Genomic DNA, 15,588 nt, shown 5'->3' with positions numbered 1-15,588 from the left:
GTCCTGAAGAAAGCAAAAGATACAGGACTCTGAAACATCTCTAGGGGGTGAAAATGGAATTGACCATTTCTCTGATGGCCCATGACAGATCTGACGAGGGATTAAAGATATGGATATGGAAAACTCTGCCTGTTTAAAAAAAATTAAGGTGATCATCATCTCCAGGGAAAACACTAAATTTTACAAAAGGAAACATAATCATAGCACACAACTTGGCTCTGTAATAAGTAACATTTACAGAATCCAAATTATGTAAAAACTAAAATTTATAATATAATGATTTTTTTGAAAGATGCAAAGAAGGGTAGGGGTTTAAGAGAACCATATCCTCATCTTCTATAACAGAAAATCAATAGACAATGTCTAAACTATCATCAAGAGTGGTAATATTAGCATTTTATGTAGGAATATGGTAAAACACCTCAAAGAGTTGATAGTGGTTGTCTCTGAGAATAAAAAGACACTGCTATTACCTTTTATGAACTTTCAAATACTATCTTTTTGACTTTAAGAAAAATAGATGTAAATTACACCCACCCACCCCCAAATAAAAACCTGTCCCAGAGCCTTTTAACAAATGTTTTCATCATCACCTACGGTTAGTAGTTAATCCAAATTTTCTACTTCAGTCTAGGTTGATTTCTATTTTCTTCCTTGCTTCCTGGTGTCTTCCCATCTGACCTAACTAGCTTAGCGTTCAGCACTTCCATTCTCTTCCTTATCAAACTCTCATCTTTATTGGCTCTGTGACTCTGTCCCACCCTGGTTTTTCTACTTTTCTGGCTGTTCTTTTCTCTCCTTCTCTGCCTGTTTCCTCCTCCACCTCTCAAACATGAAAATTCATTCCTCAAGACTCATTCCCCACTCCTTCAATCTTTTCTCTCTACTACCTCTCCCAATTTCTGATCTACCCTCATGATTTAAATCTGCACCTCCTGGGACTTCCCTGGTGGTCCAGTGGTTAAGACTCCATGCTTCCAATGCAAGGGGCACGGGTCTGACCCTAGTTGGGGAACTAAGATTCTGTATGCCGCGTGGCGCAGCGCCCCCCCCCCAAATTTAAAAATACAAAATAATAAAGTCTTGGCAACGCCCTGGTGGTCCAGTGGTTAGGACTCAGTGCTTTCACCAATGTGGGCCCAGGTCAAAAAATAAATAAAAAATAAAGTCTTAAAAAAAAGCAAATCACTCAAAATCAAACCTATCCTCCTGAGACCATATTTCTGTCCATGATTCAGTCAAAACCTTGGTTCCTCCTTTTTTCTCTTCCCCCATCCAGTCAGTTACTAAGTACTACTAGTTCTTTCCCACATTCATTCCTTTCTTTCCAAAGGTGTTTTCCAGGTCTTCATCATCTCACACTTAAAATATTCCAACGGTCTCCTAAGTGGTAAGCCCCAGATCTCAAATCTGCCCATGTTTTACTCATCTTTATACATCCCACACCTACCTCAGAGCCTGGCACTGAGCTATTGCCTAGTAAGTGGTCCATCAACTAGATACTGTCTCTGCCTCTAATCCATACTGCCACCAGACATCTTTCTAAAATGCTGATTTGTACATACCACCCCAGAGTTTTAATGGCTTTTCACTGTCTATGAGACAGTGATTAGTTTAGCCTGGCACTGGAGGCGCTCTATCTCTATAAAATTTCATTCTACTACTTACGTGAATACTCTGTCCCAGTTGATCTCACTAATGGAAACTCCTCTTTCATTCATCTAAACTTATTGATTGCGTATCCCAGGCACGGTGCTAAGTCTTGAAGAATAGAATGGGAGTATGACGAAGCTACTGCCCCTTATAATCCAGTATTGATGTTCTCCTAATACACCTTAAGTATTTCTACTTGTGATGGTTCTAAGATAGAAAGCCTTTATCATCCTCTCACCATATTTAAGTATTAGAGTCAGTAAATATGGATACTCACCAAATGTGGAAATAAGGTTCCTTTCCAAAAATGAAACTAATAAGGCCAAACAGGTAACAGATAATATCAATAAGCAATGTCTACCATTTACTGAGTGTTTACTGCGTGCCAGGCATTGTGCTAAGTGATACATTATTTCATTTAATCTTCATGGCCTTTTGAGTTAGGTACTATTCTTGTCCTGTGACAATCAGGCTCAAAGTAATTTGTGTAAGTTCACTCAGCTAGTAAATAATGGACAAAAATCCATATCTATTACAAAACCCAAGATTTTATATATTTTTAATTAATTTATTTATTTTTGGCTCTGTTGGGTCTTTTTTTTTAACATCTTTATTGGGGTATAATTGCTTTACAATGGTGTGTTAGTTTCTGCTTTATAACAAAGTGAATCAGCTATACATATACATATGTTCCCATATCTCTTCCCTCTTGCATCTTCCTCCCTCCCTCCCTCCCTATCCCACCCCTCCAGGCGGTCACAAAGCACCGAGCTGATATCCCTGTGCTATGCGGCTGCTTCCCACTAGCTATCTACCTTACGTTTGGTAGTGTATATATGTCCATGCCTCTCTCTCGCTTTGTCACAGCTCATCCTTCCCCCTCCCCATATCCTCAAGTCCATTCTCCAGTAGGTCTGTGTCTTTATTCCTGTCTTACCCCTCGGTTCTTCATGACATTTTTTTTTCTTAAATTCCATATATATGTGTTAGCATACGGTATTTGTCTTTCTCTTTCTGACTTACTTCACTCTGTATGACAGACTCTAGGTCTATCCACCTCATTACAAATAGCTCAATTTCATTTCTTTTTATGGCTGAGTGTTGGGTCTTTATTGCTGCACACAGGCTTTCTCTAGTTGCCGCGAGCGGGGCTACTCTTCGTTGCAGTGCGCAGGCTTCTCATTGCAGTGGCTTCTCTTGTTGCGGAGCACAGGCGCGCGGGCTTCAGTAGTTGTGGCACGTGGCGCACGGGCTTAGTTGTTCCGCGGCATGTGGGATCTTCCCGGACCAGGGCTCGAACCCATGTCCCCTGCATTGGCAGGCGGATTCTTAACCACTGCGCCACCAGGGAAGCCCAAAACCCACGATTTTAACTTAGACTAAACTGCTTGACCCACTCCAGAAGATGGTTTTTAAATGAGACTTGGAGACACCCAACTCCAAGGTAACTAAGCTATTTTAGCTGTCTCTCTGGCAAGACTTGAGTTCCTTCAAGGTAGGCCTATTTGCATCCCCACTGTGACACACATAGATTCTATATTTATTTATTGCCACTTATGTACGTCATCATCACCACCCACAAATGTTAAAAAATACTTATGTGGGCAATGGATTATACTGAGAGGTATCCTTGGGGATCATAAAAAAGATGTCCTGAGATTATGCAAAAGGAGGTATTAGTAATTTCCAAAACTCTCTCCTGATCCATTGATTCTCTTCTGAACCAGAGAGTGAACTACACAGTAATGAGATTGAAACAGGACACCCCAAGTTTGGCCACAGTAAAGGTGCTCTCAGTTCAGGCTTCCTGCAAGAAAAGGTCTGGATGATGCTGGTCACCAGCCTAGTGGCCCTTCAAGGTATGTTCAGAAGAGCTTTTAGCACCCCAAGAAATGAGGGTGCTATACCTGTAACATCTTGATTACTCTCCAGAAGGGTGGAAAGGAAGCCCAGAGTGGGACAGGGAAATACTCCTTAGGCCCTGGCTGTCCACATGAAAACATCACACCAGTATAAGGGCAAAATCGGTCCAAAGGGACTAAAGACTTCATACTAACTAGGGGATGATAGATGAATCAGACTTTCCATTGGGTAGGAGGTCACACCCATGAGGAAAGAAAGCCTGTGGGAGAGGCAAGCAAATACAAATACCTCTACTTACTGGATGAACAGAGGGCTACAAGTTGAGGCAACAGATGTTTGGCTATAATGTGCTGAGCAAGGCAAGAAACAGACTTGGTCTGGAGGTGGGTTTTAAACAATGCAGCTCTTCAGCAAAGGTTGATGGCCAGATTGAGTATATAAAACCCTTGTAGTTGAGTCCTCTGAGCATCGTTTATCAATGTCAATTAGTTTTCCCTATTAGATAAAAAAGATATTGGAACTTGCAATGACACGTTTGCATAATCAGTAACTGATGCAGGTTTTTGCCTCTCCTTGGCATTCTTAATTCCAAGCCTTATTTAGGCCTTCCTCAATTCAATAACTACCACTGTGCCACCAGAATGTAAGCTCTATACGTGCAGAACCTTTGTCTTGTTTACCCCAACCAAAAACAGTACCAGGCACATAGCAGGCTCTTAATAGATTTGTTTAAAGAATTTGTATGACAGGTTAGGCTTTCCATATGGTGACTCTAACCCCATGCAATGCTTCCAGGTAAATATTCCCCAATTACTCACCAGCAAATGGGTATAAGGAGGTTAAATGTTGCCCCAGTGCATGGGAATTAATACAGGACCTTCTCACTCCAAAATCCATGCTCTCAGTGATTATCTACTACATGCTAAGCACTTTCTCTCTCAACTCCATCACCACTCTCCCCATTCTGAGATTGCTTCCTCCCATTTCCAGAAACAGGACCACCTAACACTCCCTTATTCCAGCCCCTTAACTGCAAACTATCAAAGAAAAACAAAGACCACATCTGTGATCCTTGGCAAGCCCCTGACAAGTGTAAGCCTACTCCAGTTTTCAGGGAGAAACTGGTGAACATCAAGCAGTCTGACCCTTCAGACATAATTCTTTATTGAATCTGAATCTTCTCAATGGTTAGGCTATTTCATTGGCAAAATCAATTTTATTTCTTCATACATATTAAAAACTCTAAAGAGAAAAGGAGATTGGGTCTAGCCATACAACCTACTATTGACTCCCAAGTTATGCGAGAGGAAAAAATCTCTAAGCTCTTTTCCCTTTTCTAGTCAGGTGAGGAGAATGAACTTCTGATAGGTCATTCCTTTTATCACTCTTCCCACCTCAAGACTCAGCAGAATTATGGAAGTGGTAGTGTTCAGCAGTACCAAAGTACACACATTTTCTCAGGACCAGAGAAATCATGTAGGTCAAGTTATCATGCTTACATGTGATAAAATGAGGGAACTTTCCTGGATCTCTATGCCTCCCTCAGCTCATGAAACTAATTTCAGTGAGTATCCCTGTCCTATCACTGTGCTAGCCACTCAGTGCTATACATGGAAAACCAACCTTGAACTTGTTGAGTGGCATCTATTTCTTCGATTGTCTTACCTTCCAGCAAGAAGAGATCAAAGGTTGGCTTCTTTCCCACTTGCATCAGGATCAGGTAGGTTTCACAAGATCACAACTGCAACTTTAAGCAGTAGACACAACACATACAATACCTCCCCTTCTTTCCTTTTCCATTCCCTCTAGTCATAAGGGCCTATCAAACACACATCCCAGGATGAATTACATCAGGTATTTTGTTACTATTCTAAGTTTGTAGCATAAAACAAACTTTGCTTTTTCTTTCTACAGCTTTGTAAGCCTTGTGCCAGAAGAAACTTAAAAAAAAAGTTATAGAGGGACTTCCCTGGTGGTCCAATAGTTAAGACTTCGCCTTCCAATGTAGGGGGTGTGGGTTTGATCCTTGGTCAGGGAGCTAAGATCTCACATGCCTCGTGGCCAAAACACCAAAACATAAAACAGAAGCAATATTGTAACAAATTCAATAAAGACTTTAAAAACAGTCCACATCAAAAAAAAAAGTCTTAAAAAAGTTACAGCAAGATAAATCTGACTCTCTTTAGCTTGGCATCTTTCACATTACAATATGCATAGAGAAGGAAATAACAGGGCACAGGGGAAGAGATGCTAAATATGCCAGGAATCTGGAGAACACAAGATGGGCAAATGAATGTGTTCCCTGACCTCCCCTCCTCACTGCCAGAGCAAATCTAACTTTCTTCCTACCTCAGTCACCAGTAAATAAAAAAGCAGCTCTCACAAAAGCAGCTGGTGTACAGTTCTCACTCAAATATTGGATAAGTGTGTTTTTGTACCCAAGAAGAACTTTTCCTCCCTCCCCTCCAACAAAGTAAAATAAACAAGTGAGTCAAATAAAATGAGAACACCAATGTTTTTGGAAGAAATTTTTATTTGACACTGTTAAGGGAAGAGAGAGGAAACAAGCAAAGACAGGTAGGATAGGAGAGGAAGGGCACCAGACCCAGTAACTGACTTGGCAGAAAATGAGGAAACGAAGAGACCCTGGTGTTGAACGGCATCCACATAACAGTGCTGGAGGAAGAGGAAGATTTGTGCAGACCAGGTGCTCCACAGATTTTAACTGTCTAGCTTCAACTAAGTACTTGTCAATCTCTCTGGTCATTTCTCTCTTTTTTTTTTAAGTAAATGTCAAAGCAATTATCTGCAGCCTTTTCTTTTCTCTCTAAATTCATAAATCCTCTTGTCTCTTTGGACAGATAACCTCTTGTCTTAGTTAAGCAGAGAGGTGGGGGCAGGATATTCCTGCTAGGAGGAACTACATGAATAAAGAGGTAGAAACACAGACAATTTAACTGGGGCTAAATGGCAAGCCATCAAAGGGAAACAGACACCTTACCTGCGATCCTTGGCCAGGACCTGCCAAATGGGGGAGCTAAGGTTTGTGGGACCAGAGAGACAGAAGGCTGAAAGAGATGGGTAAGACCCTTATTAGTGATGGCCTTGAACCTCAAACTAAGGATTTTGGATTTTGTGTCTTATGGAGGTAGAAAGCTAGGCATGGAGTCAGAAGATCTGGATTTAAATTCTGACCCTGCAACGTACCAGCTACATGTCCTTGGGCAAATGAAGTTTTGAGATGCTACTTATCTGTAAAATGCGGTATTTCCTACTCTATCTTCTGTTTCCACAGGACTGCTCTGAGAATCAAATGAGATTCTGGATTTTAAACCCAGAACCACTTGAATTCTGACTCAGAAGTCTCCAAAGCTTTCTCCACTGTACTACACTCACTTTAATCTTTACCTGTTTTATGTGTTAGTTTTGTTTTTCTAACTAAATTTTAAGCTCACATGAGTAGAGATGTCTTTTACTTTTCACTATTCAAAGACTCTTCTGAAACCACTCAATATTATACAATCACTGGAAGTCTCACACAGAAGCCATGTCTAACTACAGAAAAGGTTTTATCCATTGTGCTATTATGCTAATTATAGTCTACATAAAAAATCTGCAGAAAGGACACATGATTGCTGGCCAAGTTTATCAAGACATTCAAGAGCATTAGACTACTAGCTCTGACTTGAACTAAGCAGAATAAACAAAGCAACAGCAAGTCAAGGGTCCCACTTCTAAAGAATTTATTTTATTTATTCTGCTTATCTCAAGATGGTTAAACAAAAATTTGAAATACTTATATCTCGGCTTTCAAAGTGTATTGATACCACTCCTTTCAAATAAGTCTATAAATTTCCATGCATGAATAGGTAGACTTCTGGACACACATCTTAACCTCAATCTATATGAGTGATTCACAACCCAAGGAATTTGAACCTCTGTGAGGCCATGTAGTTATTTTAAGAGGTCTATGTAAGCATTATCTTCAGTCTGAATAAATAATATATCTTACAAATATGTATATACTGTACTTCAACTGGATATAGATTCTGGTGTGACTAATAAAGACAAACTGATTTAAAAGCATTACTAAAATCATAGCAGCTTTTTGCTATGTGTTTTTTCCATCAAAAGATACTAAAAACACACCTATAATCTTGTTGGGAGCGAGTCTAATAATTTGGGGACCTTAAAAATGGTATATCTTATTAGAAAAGGTAAAGAACGACAAGCCTACATCTCATGATTTACAGATATAAGTGTTTCAGGTGAAAGAGGAAAGGCAACATATAGACTCCACTTCTGTGGACACCATCTAAGTATAATCTGGCAAAACACAAAGTTTATATGTATAAAATTAGAGAGTTGAGTGCCTGTAATTCCACTTATCTGGCAGGTATGAGAGATCAAAACCTCTTAATGTCCATTAGCTAAGACATTTTGATCCTGTCTCAATCCTGGAAAAGATCTCCAGTTGTACTCATTGTATTCTACACATTCCATTTTAAACCCATGGCGCAGACCTGGGGTTCCCAGCCTGAGTGCTGAGATGCTGACATTACTGCAAGCTGTAATTTCCCACTGTAGGATAAACACCTGTGATATGTTTACCCCACCAAATCTTTCCCCGAACTCCCTACATCAGAACTTATGTTAGATTCATTTTGGAAACTCTCAGTAGGAGTACTCTCTCCTGCTAGTCCCCCCGCAAACTCCCAAATCTCCACTGGTTTATTCTTGTAAACAGCACCTTTATCTTCCCACCTCTCTACCACAGAGACAAAAGAGGGATATTCCCTAACATCCAAATATTTATTCACCAGCCCTGTTCCTTCTCCTCCTAAAAATCTGTTTTCCTTCACAGATGTCAGTGGCCTGCCTAGATGAGCTCTAAGAACCAACTCTGAGGTACCCTTCACCTCCCAAAACCCCAGGGGTTGTTTTGTTGTTGTTTAAAACAGACAAACTATGATCCCCTCCTGATTAGTTTTTGTTAAGTCTGATATATCTGTATTCCTTGAGGAAATAGGACTTGGACACCAGGAAGAACGAAACTGAAGCATGCAGAAGTTCATGTGAGAAGTCAAGTTGTCATCAATAACTTATCAAGAAAATTTTTTGAAAGCAATAGATAACTGTGTCTTAGTTCAATTAATTATAATACAGAAACAAGAGATGACCAACACCCTTTCCTCAAAGCCATTTATCCTCAACCTTCAGAAATGACCAGACTTTTAGCTCCAGTGAATCCATTTGCCACACCACATAACGGGGTGCCTGCCCAAGCTAACAGTGCCCTATAACAGAGAACTACAGAAACACATGGGCCTGAGGCACATGCAATGAGAGAATCAGACTAAAGCTCCAGTCCTCTGCTGTACCCCTGCTCACTTTATCTACTTCGGTGCCCACCATATCCCTTCTTCCTCTAGAGTGAAATGTGCATATATGCATATGTCTATGAATATACATATATACACACACACACACACACACACACGCATATATACAAATGTGCAATACAAAGACATAAACAAGGAATTTTTCTCCTAATAACTATTTAATCCAACTGAGACTTGTTGCGGGGGGAAGAAACAAATTCTTGCCCCCAAATCCTCCTTCCAACTTGAGAACTAACTATTGGACCAGAAGAGTACTGCTCAAGGAAAACATTTAACAAGCACTTGGTCAACTGTTATGCAGCAAATATTGACAACTAAGGAAGCTATCTGGAAACTTCAGGTTTCCCAACTCTTCAGAGAACTGGCAATAGGAAATTTGCAGGAAAATTAATTTTTAATACAAGGATTATTCCTTCTCTCGGTTGGAGATATCGGTTAAATGTTCACCACTCTGCCCTGCCCACCCAACTGCCCAGTTCTGTCCAGCCAGAATAACCCATCTGGAAACTACCCAAGAAGCAATAATCACTTGGAGGCCAGCAAGGAATTGCCCTACATAACCTCTCAACTTTCAGGTCTACCAACCTCTAGCAAGTCCCTCCTAATTTTGTGCTAACATAGTTTTACTTCCTCTTTTATTTCAAATTACAATGAACGAAAGGAAGAATAAGAAAAAAAGACATTCATGAATGGGAAAACAATCTGTTTATCTATGCATGGAACTCAAAGGGTAGGCCATTTAGTACAAATCTAAAGGCCTCAAGTCTAAGGGCCCAAGATTTGAAATGGCAACTTTTTTCTATTCTCTTTGATAATGAGGGAAAGCTGAATCATCTCTCCCTTGACTCCTAGTAAGGCTCCAGTTTTCTGAGTCTGTAAGCCTTCCAGCTGTAAACATATCAAACTGTGTTTGGCTCCATAATCATGTGAGCCAATTCCTTATAATAAATGCGCACACACACACACACACACACACACACACACACACACCTTACTGGTTCTGTTTCTCTGGAGAACCCTGACTAATACACTACCTAAATTAACCTGGAAGTCTGAGATGCCTCCTATTCTAGGAAGAAACACTACAGATTCATTAAGTAGGAGGGGTCTCAGAAACAGCAAACAGATTTATGCACTCTATCTAAAAGCACAAAAAAAGTGAAGAAAATTTCAGATAACTTAAGACTGATGCGATTTGCTCTTCCGTATATTGAAAAGTTAAATCCCTGTCCAGCACTTTGTTTGCATCCTTTTGTAAAGCTACTCAGATTCTTTCTAGTTCTCTAGTGTTAAGTAAAAATACACCTGCCTGTTCTGGCATCTCCAGACACTAACAAGCAGACAAAAACTTCCAGGCTGGCATCATTTTTCTGAGACAGTTGATATTGTTCCACTTGAAAACTACAATGTGCTCCAACTTCAGCCTAGCCATTCTCCATCTAAGTAATGGCCATTAAATATTCACAATATACCTCCCACGTCCCCTCAGCCTCATCACCCCTCACCATTCAAAACCAGTGTGTATTTCTGGGCTACATTTCAATAGCCATAGTAAATAGTTCACATTCTCCAAAGAAACAATCTCTACATAGGATAACACAAATATGAGAAAACATCTTTTATTCTCTCTGGGCCCAACCTGAATCATAACTTATGGTCACAATTTTTAGAGGTAGGCTATTAAATTAAACTCTCCCACTTTCTCTCTTCCCTCTCCTACTCCTCTGTCCTCTACTAAATTACAAAGATATCTCTAACCCCATCCCTCACCCCCAAAACCAGTGTACAACAAGTCAACAAAAACCAAGGAAAGACTCCTAGCCAAGAGAGACTCACCAAAGAGCAGCCTTCTTGTTCTGATCATTCCAAACTATGAAGGGCTGATATGACCATACCACTGTTGCCCCTCTGTCACCCTTTTTGGTGCACCAACAGTGGTTACATGTCCCCATCATTTATTTTTGAGACTTTGAAGTTCCAACAACATTCTTAATCTTCTTCATTTATTCAACTTTAAACACTTAAATGCGCCAAAGAGCATGTGCATGTGCATGGGACACTGTTAGGCTGAAAAAAGAAGGCCTACATCTCCTAGGCCAAGTTGTTTGGGCATGATCACAATAATCAGTATGACTCCAAGTACAGACAGAACCAAGCAAACAGAAAGGTTTCAGAGATGATAAATGGGCTTAAAAAATTAAAATGGGACAACATAAAATCTCAATTCCTGAAGACCAGTGAATTACAAAAAACAATGACTTAGCTGTAGAAGCAGTAATGAAGTAATTCTATTTCTGTGAGAGAAATTATTTTAAGGTCCCCAGGATAAACAATGAGTTGAGGATCACTAAAAAACCTCGGAACCAAAGATTTCAAACATCTGTCCTTCTGTGCCTGTATGCTGCCCAACTCATTCCCAAAAAGGAACCAGAATCAGATTCCTCCCAACATAAGACTCCTAAGACATGTCAGGTTGGTTTCTGCAGAAGCTGCATCTTGTGAAGTAGTCTTTAAAAATAAAAATGAGAAAACCAAAGAATACAATGATAAGCCACTTTCTCCTTCCCACTGTAATTTTTCTTTGATTTGCTCTCTGAAAATTTAAGAAAAAACAAGAATCATTAGTGTCTCAGATTCTTGAATTAATCTGATCTCACTTCATGGCTAATGTGGCCAAAAGTAGATGCTTTTGTACAACTAAAACAGAAGGACTTTATATCAGCAGGACTTTAGGGCTCTGGTTCCACTGTATTTAGTGTAAAGTACACTTATGATAGGGTGGAGGCTGGAGAAAGAGGTGGAAACATCCATCACAAGGTAACATGACAGATAGCAGGACCCTAGCTAGACTTTAAGGAACTGATTCTATTCTGGCAGGGGAAACCCACATAATTAAGTTTCGCACTTACAAAATTATCGCTCTGAATTCAAGAATGAGAGGCATTTGGTTGTAGATACAATTCCATCTGTAGATACTAACTTTAAATTTAGAGAAGAAAAACACTCAATGAATTAATGTTATGGGTTGGGGTTTCTTAGGTGATTCCTAAATTCACCTACGACTTTTTTGTTTTGATACAATTAATAGCTGTGATAAGAGGTCTACCATAGCCCTGGCTCAGAGGCGGTCTTTAGTTTCAGAAAGTCCATCGGTCATGTAGCTGGCTGTCACTGCTAAATCTGTTGCTTGCAGAGGACCCAGAGGTCTGGGTTTGCTGAGTAGAGTCCTCACCATTTAAGCTCTTCCTACATACAGGACATGCGTCGTGCTGAAACAGAAAGATATCAGTCTACATGAACAGCCTGACCCGAAAGCTGGAAGAACTAAACACTTAAGAAACCCTGAGAGTTAGCAGGTAGAAAAACCAAAAGGGCATGAATTCTCACATAGTGCACGCTGGGCTCCATGTGTAACACCAGGACATCGCCCAAACAGAATTTCAACAGAACTGACAGAGAATTCTAGGCAGCAACTTAACAATAGCTAACACATATCACCAAGCAGAACTAACTAGAAACAATGACCTGAGATGGTCTAGAGCAGGGGTCAGCAAACTTTTCCTGTAAAGGAAAAGGTAGTAAATATTTTAGTCATTGCAGGCCACACCACCTATGTTGCAACTACTCAACTCTGCTGATGTAGCACAAAAGTAGCCATAGACAATTTGTAAACAAATGGGCAAGGCTGTGTTCCAATAAAACTGCATTTACAAAAATAGGTGGCAGGACACAGGGACCTGCAGGCTGTAGTCTGCTAATCCCTGGTCAGAGAAGTTCCAAACAGATTAATAATCTAAAACACAGGAATGGTGCTACTAGGAGTTAGCCAGGGACTAAAATCTGATCTGCCTGGCTCTCTATTAACTGTTTGGTTTTTTTGTTTGTTTTTTAAAAATTTTTTATTGGAGTATAGTTGCTGTACAATGTTATGTTAGTTTCTACCGTACAGCAAAGTGAATCAGCTACACGTATACATATATCTCCTTTTTTGGATTTCCTTCACGTTTAGGTCACCGCAGAGCACCGAAGAGAGTTCCCTGTGCTATACAGTAGGCTCTCATTAGTTATCTATTTTATACATAGTATCAATAGTGTATACATGTCAATCCCAATCTACCAATTCATCCCACCCCTCCCTTTCCCCCTTGGTATCCTTACGTTTGTTCTCTGCGTCTGTGCCTCTATTTTTGCTTTGTAAATAAGATCGTCTATACCAATTTTTTCAGATTCCACATATATGCGTTAATACACGATATTTGTTTTTCTCTTTCTGACTTACTTCACTCTGTGTGACAGACTCTATGCCGTCTGTACAAATGACCCAATTTCGTTCCTTTTTATTGCTGAGTAATATTCCATTGTATATATGTACCAATTAACTGTTAACTACATCCTTACTGTGAACCATCCCCCCAAGAAGATATGACTGGCACAGTTGCCCCATCACAGGTGAGAGCTGTCTGTACTTACCAGTTCTAACCACGGCACAATACAACTGCTGTGAAAGAAGTGGTTGCAGGGTAACTGCCGGACTTCCTCTTCAACTGTGTAATCCTCTTTGCATACTGGACACTCTAAACCCTTATCTGTTGGAGGAGGAAACGCGTTTTAAAATAAACAAGCAAAAAGAAGGAAGAAAAAAACTAGCCCAATGTCTTTAACAGCCAAAGGAATACACAAAGTAAAGACAAAGTGCACCCAAGGTGAAGGCAGATAGGAAGCATGAATTTTATTTCAAACTGGGGATAGAGGTGGTAGTAGACAGGGTTATGAGAAGGAGGACTGATTAATGGGCCTGTTCCAATAAGGCCCAGACAGGAACTATATAAGGCCTACTTTTCAATGTAAAGAGTTGGAAGAACTGGGGCTTAGATTATCTTTTAAGTGAAACAGGAAAAACATCTTCCCAAGTGTGTGAAAGCCTTCTGGCAGTTTCTACTTAGGAAACACTGGCAATCTGTCCACCACAACCAAAGAACTCATCTCGGCAATCTTGGCTGCTCCCATTCAGTGTCTCAAGCCACTTTTACCCTACTACTTTCTAAATTACACATCCTATTTCATCATGGTTACCCTAAAGCCTCTTTTACAAGCTGTTCATTAAAAGCTGTACCAGGAGATAGTGCTACAGAACTGCAAGGCCCAAGGGTAGCTCAGGCTCTAAGTCCAGAGACAGGAAGCCCTCTTCTCAGAGAAAATGGCTACAAACTGAACAGGGGATACCAGGCAGTAAATTCCAAGTTTCCCAAGTTTGGCTAGTAATACCAGCTAGTCTCTCTCTTCAGTAGCTGGGCTATGTATGTTACATGCTCCACAGTACTCACGGCATTTGGAGTAAAATACCACTTAACAGATTCACTCCTTCCTCTCCATTCCCATCACCTGAGCCCTAATTTTAGCTTCTACTTCTCATGCCTACTCTACTGTAACAGCCTCCCATGTAGCATCCCTGACTCCAGGCCTTCCAGATATATCCTATATTTTGCTACCAGCTAATTTTCCCTAATATCAGCTTCAGAGCAATTCCCAGCTCATCTTCACTTGGATTCTCAGCTGGTACCTCAAAATCAACAAATTCAAAATTAAAAACATCACATCACCTCCTTACCCAAACCAGAGCCGGCTCACAATTCCCCCATCCCTGATGTCAGCACCACCTCTGTGGTTATAGAGTTGCAAAATCTTAGAATCATCTTTCACCCTTTCCCCTCCTTTATCCCATTATGCAATCAGTGATAAAAGGCTTTCTTCGATCTGAGTCTACCCCTTCCTTTCTGTTAGCATTGCCACCGTCACCTGAACCCCATCAGGATGCTGCAACAGCCCCTTAAATCTCTGTTTCTGCTTCCTCCCTCTTTCAATCTTTTTTTTTTTTAATGATTGCTTTTTAAATTTATTTATTTATCTACTTTTGGCTGTGTTGGGTCTTCGTTGCTGCACGTGGGCTTCTCTAGTTGCATTGAGTGGGGGCTACTCTTTGCTGCAGTTCGTGGGCTTGTCACTGCAGTGTCTTCTACTGTTGCAGAGCACGAGCTCTAGGCACAGGCTTCAGTAGTTGCAGCACGCGGGCTCAGTAGTTGTGGCTCACAGGCTCTAGAGTGCAGGCTAAGTAGTTGTGGCTCACGGGCTCTAGAGTGCAGGCTCAGTAGTTGTGGCACACGGGCTTAGTTGTTCCGCGGCATGTGGGATCTTCCCAGACCAGGGCTCTAACCTGTGGTCCCCTGCACTGGCAGGTGGATTCTTAACCGCTGCGCCACCCTTCCCATCTATTTTAGACACTACCCTCCAAACTAATCTTCCCTAAAGACCACTTAAATTCCCTCATTCCTCCATTTGTGGACCTACAAAACTTACCTACTACCTAAACTATCCAGCCCTAACTACTCTGCCAGTTTCAGGGTCTTCTACAACAAGGCCCCACCCTTCCTATCCAGTCATACCTCTCACTACTCCCCAAATCAGATTCTATTTCAGGTCTAATGAGGTTACACTCCTTATACCTGATCCAGACACCATGTCCATGCTGACATTCTTCACTGGTTCATACTTTTCCATATATAGAATAATCTCTCTAATATGGCCCATCCTGTCTTTGAAATCTTCTGACTCTAAACTGGAATTTATGGGGAAAGAAACTCCAGTCCAAAATAATGTCCCTTATCACTAAGTT

General features: G+C 40.7%; 2 protein-coding genes across 4 annotated transcripts in view; one reads left to right on the top strand and one right to left on the bottom strand.

The window, feature by feature from the left end:
- Window positions 1–3,574, top strand: part of CD160 (CD160 molecule) — a 43,412-nt gene extending 39,838 nt beyond the window's left edge. The window contains 1 exon segment of the mRNA XM_030869327.2: window positions 3,414–3,574. Coding sequence (XP_030725187.2) covers window positions 3,414–3,574 — 161 coding nt within the window.
- A 2,444-nt stretch (window positions 3,575–6,018) lies between these two features.
- RNF115 (ring finger protein 115) overlaps window positions 6,019–15,588 on the bottom strand; it is a 65,725-nt gene continuing 56,155 nt past the window's right edge. For 2 of the 3 annotated variants that reach the window (XM_060300317.1, XM_070044844.1), the window contains 2 exons: window positions 13,389–13,504; window positions 6,019–12,187 (listed from right to left, as the gene is read on the bottom strand). In XM_060300317.1, coding sequence (XP_060156300.1) covers window positions 12,056–12,187; window positions 13,389–13,504 — 248 coding nt within the window. In that variant the 3' untranslated portion in view covers window positions 6,019–12,055. The remainder of the gene's footprint in view (window positions 12,188–13,388; window positions 13,505–15,588) is intronic. The other variant, XM_030869264.3, reaches the window with a different exon arrangement.

This window comes from Globicephala melas, chromosome 1 (assembly GCF_963455315.2).
Source record: "Globicephala melas chromosome 1, mGloMel1.2, whole genome shotgun sequence".
In the NCBI taxonomy this organism is placed as follows: domain Eukaryota; kingdom Metazoa; phylum Chordata; class Mammalia; order Artiodactyla; family Delphinidae; genus Globicephala; species Globicephala melas.
This window is presented reverse-complemented; position numbering and strand designations above follow the sequence as displayed.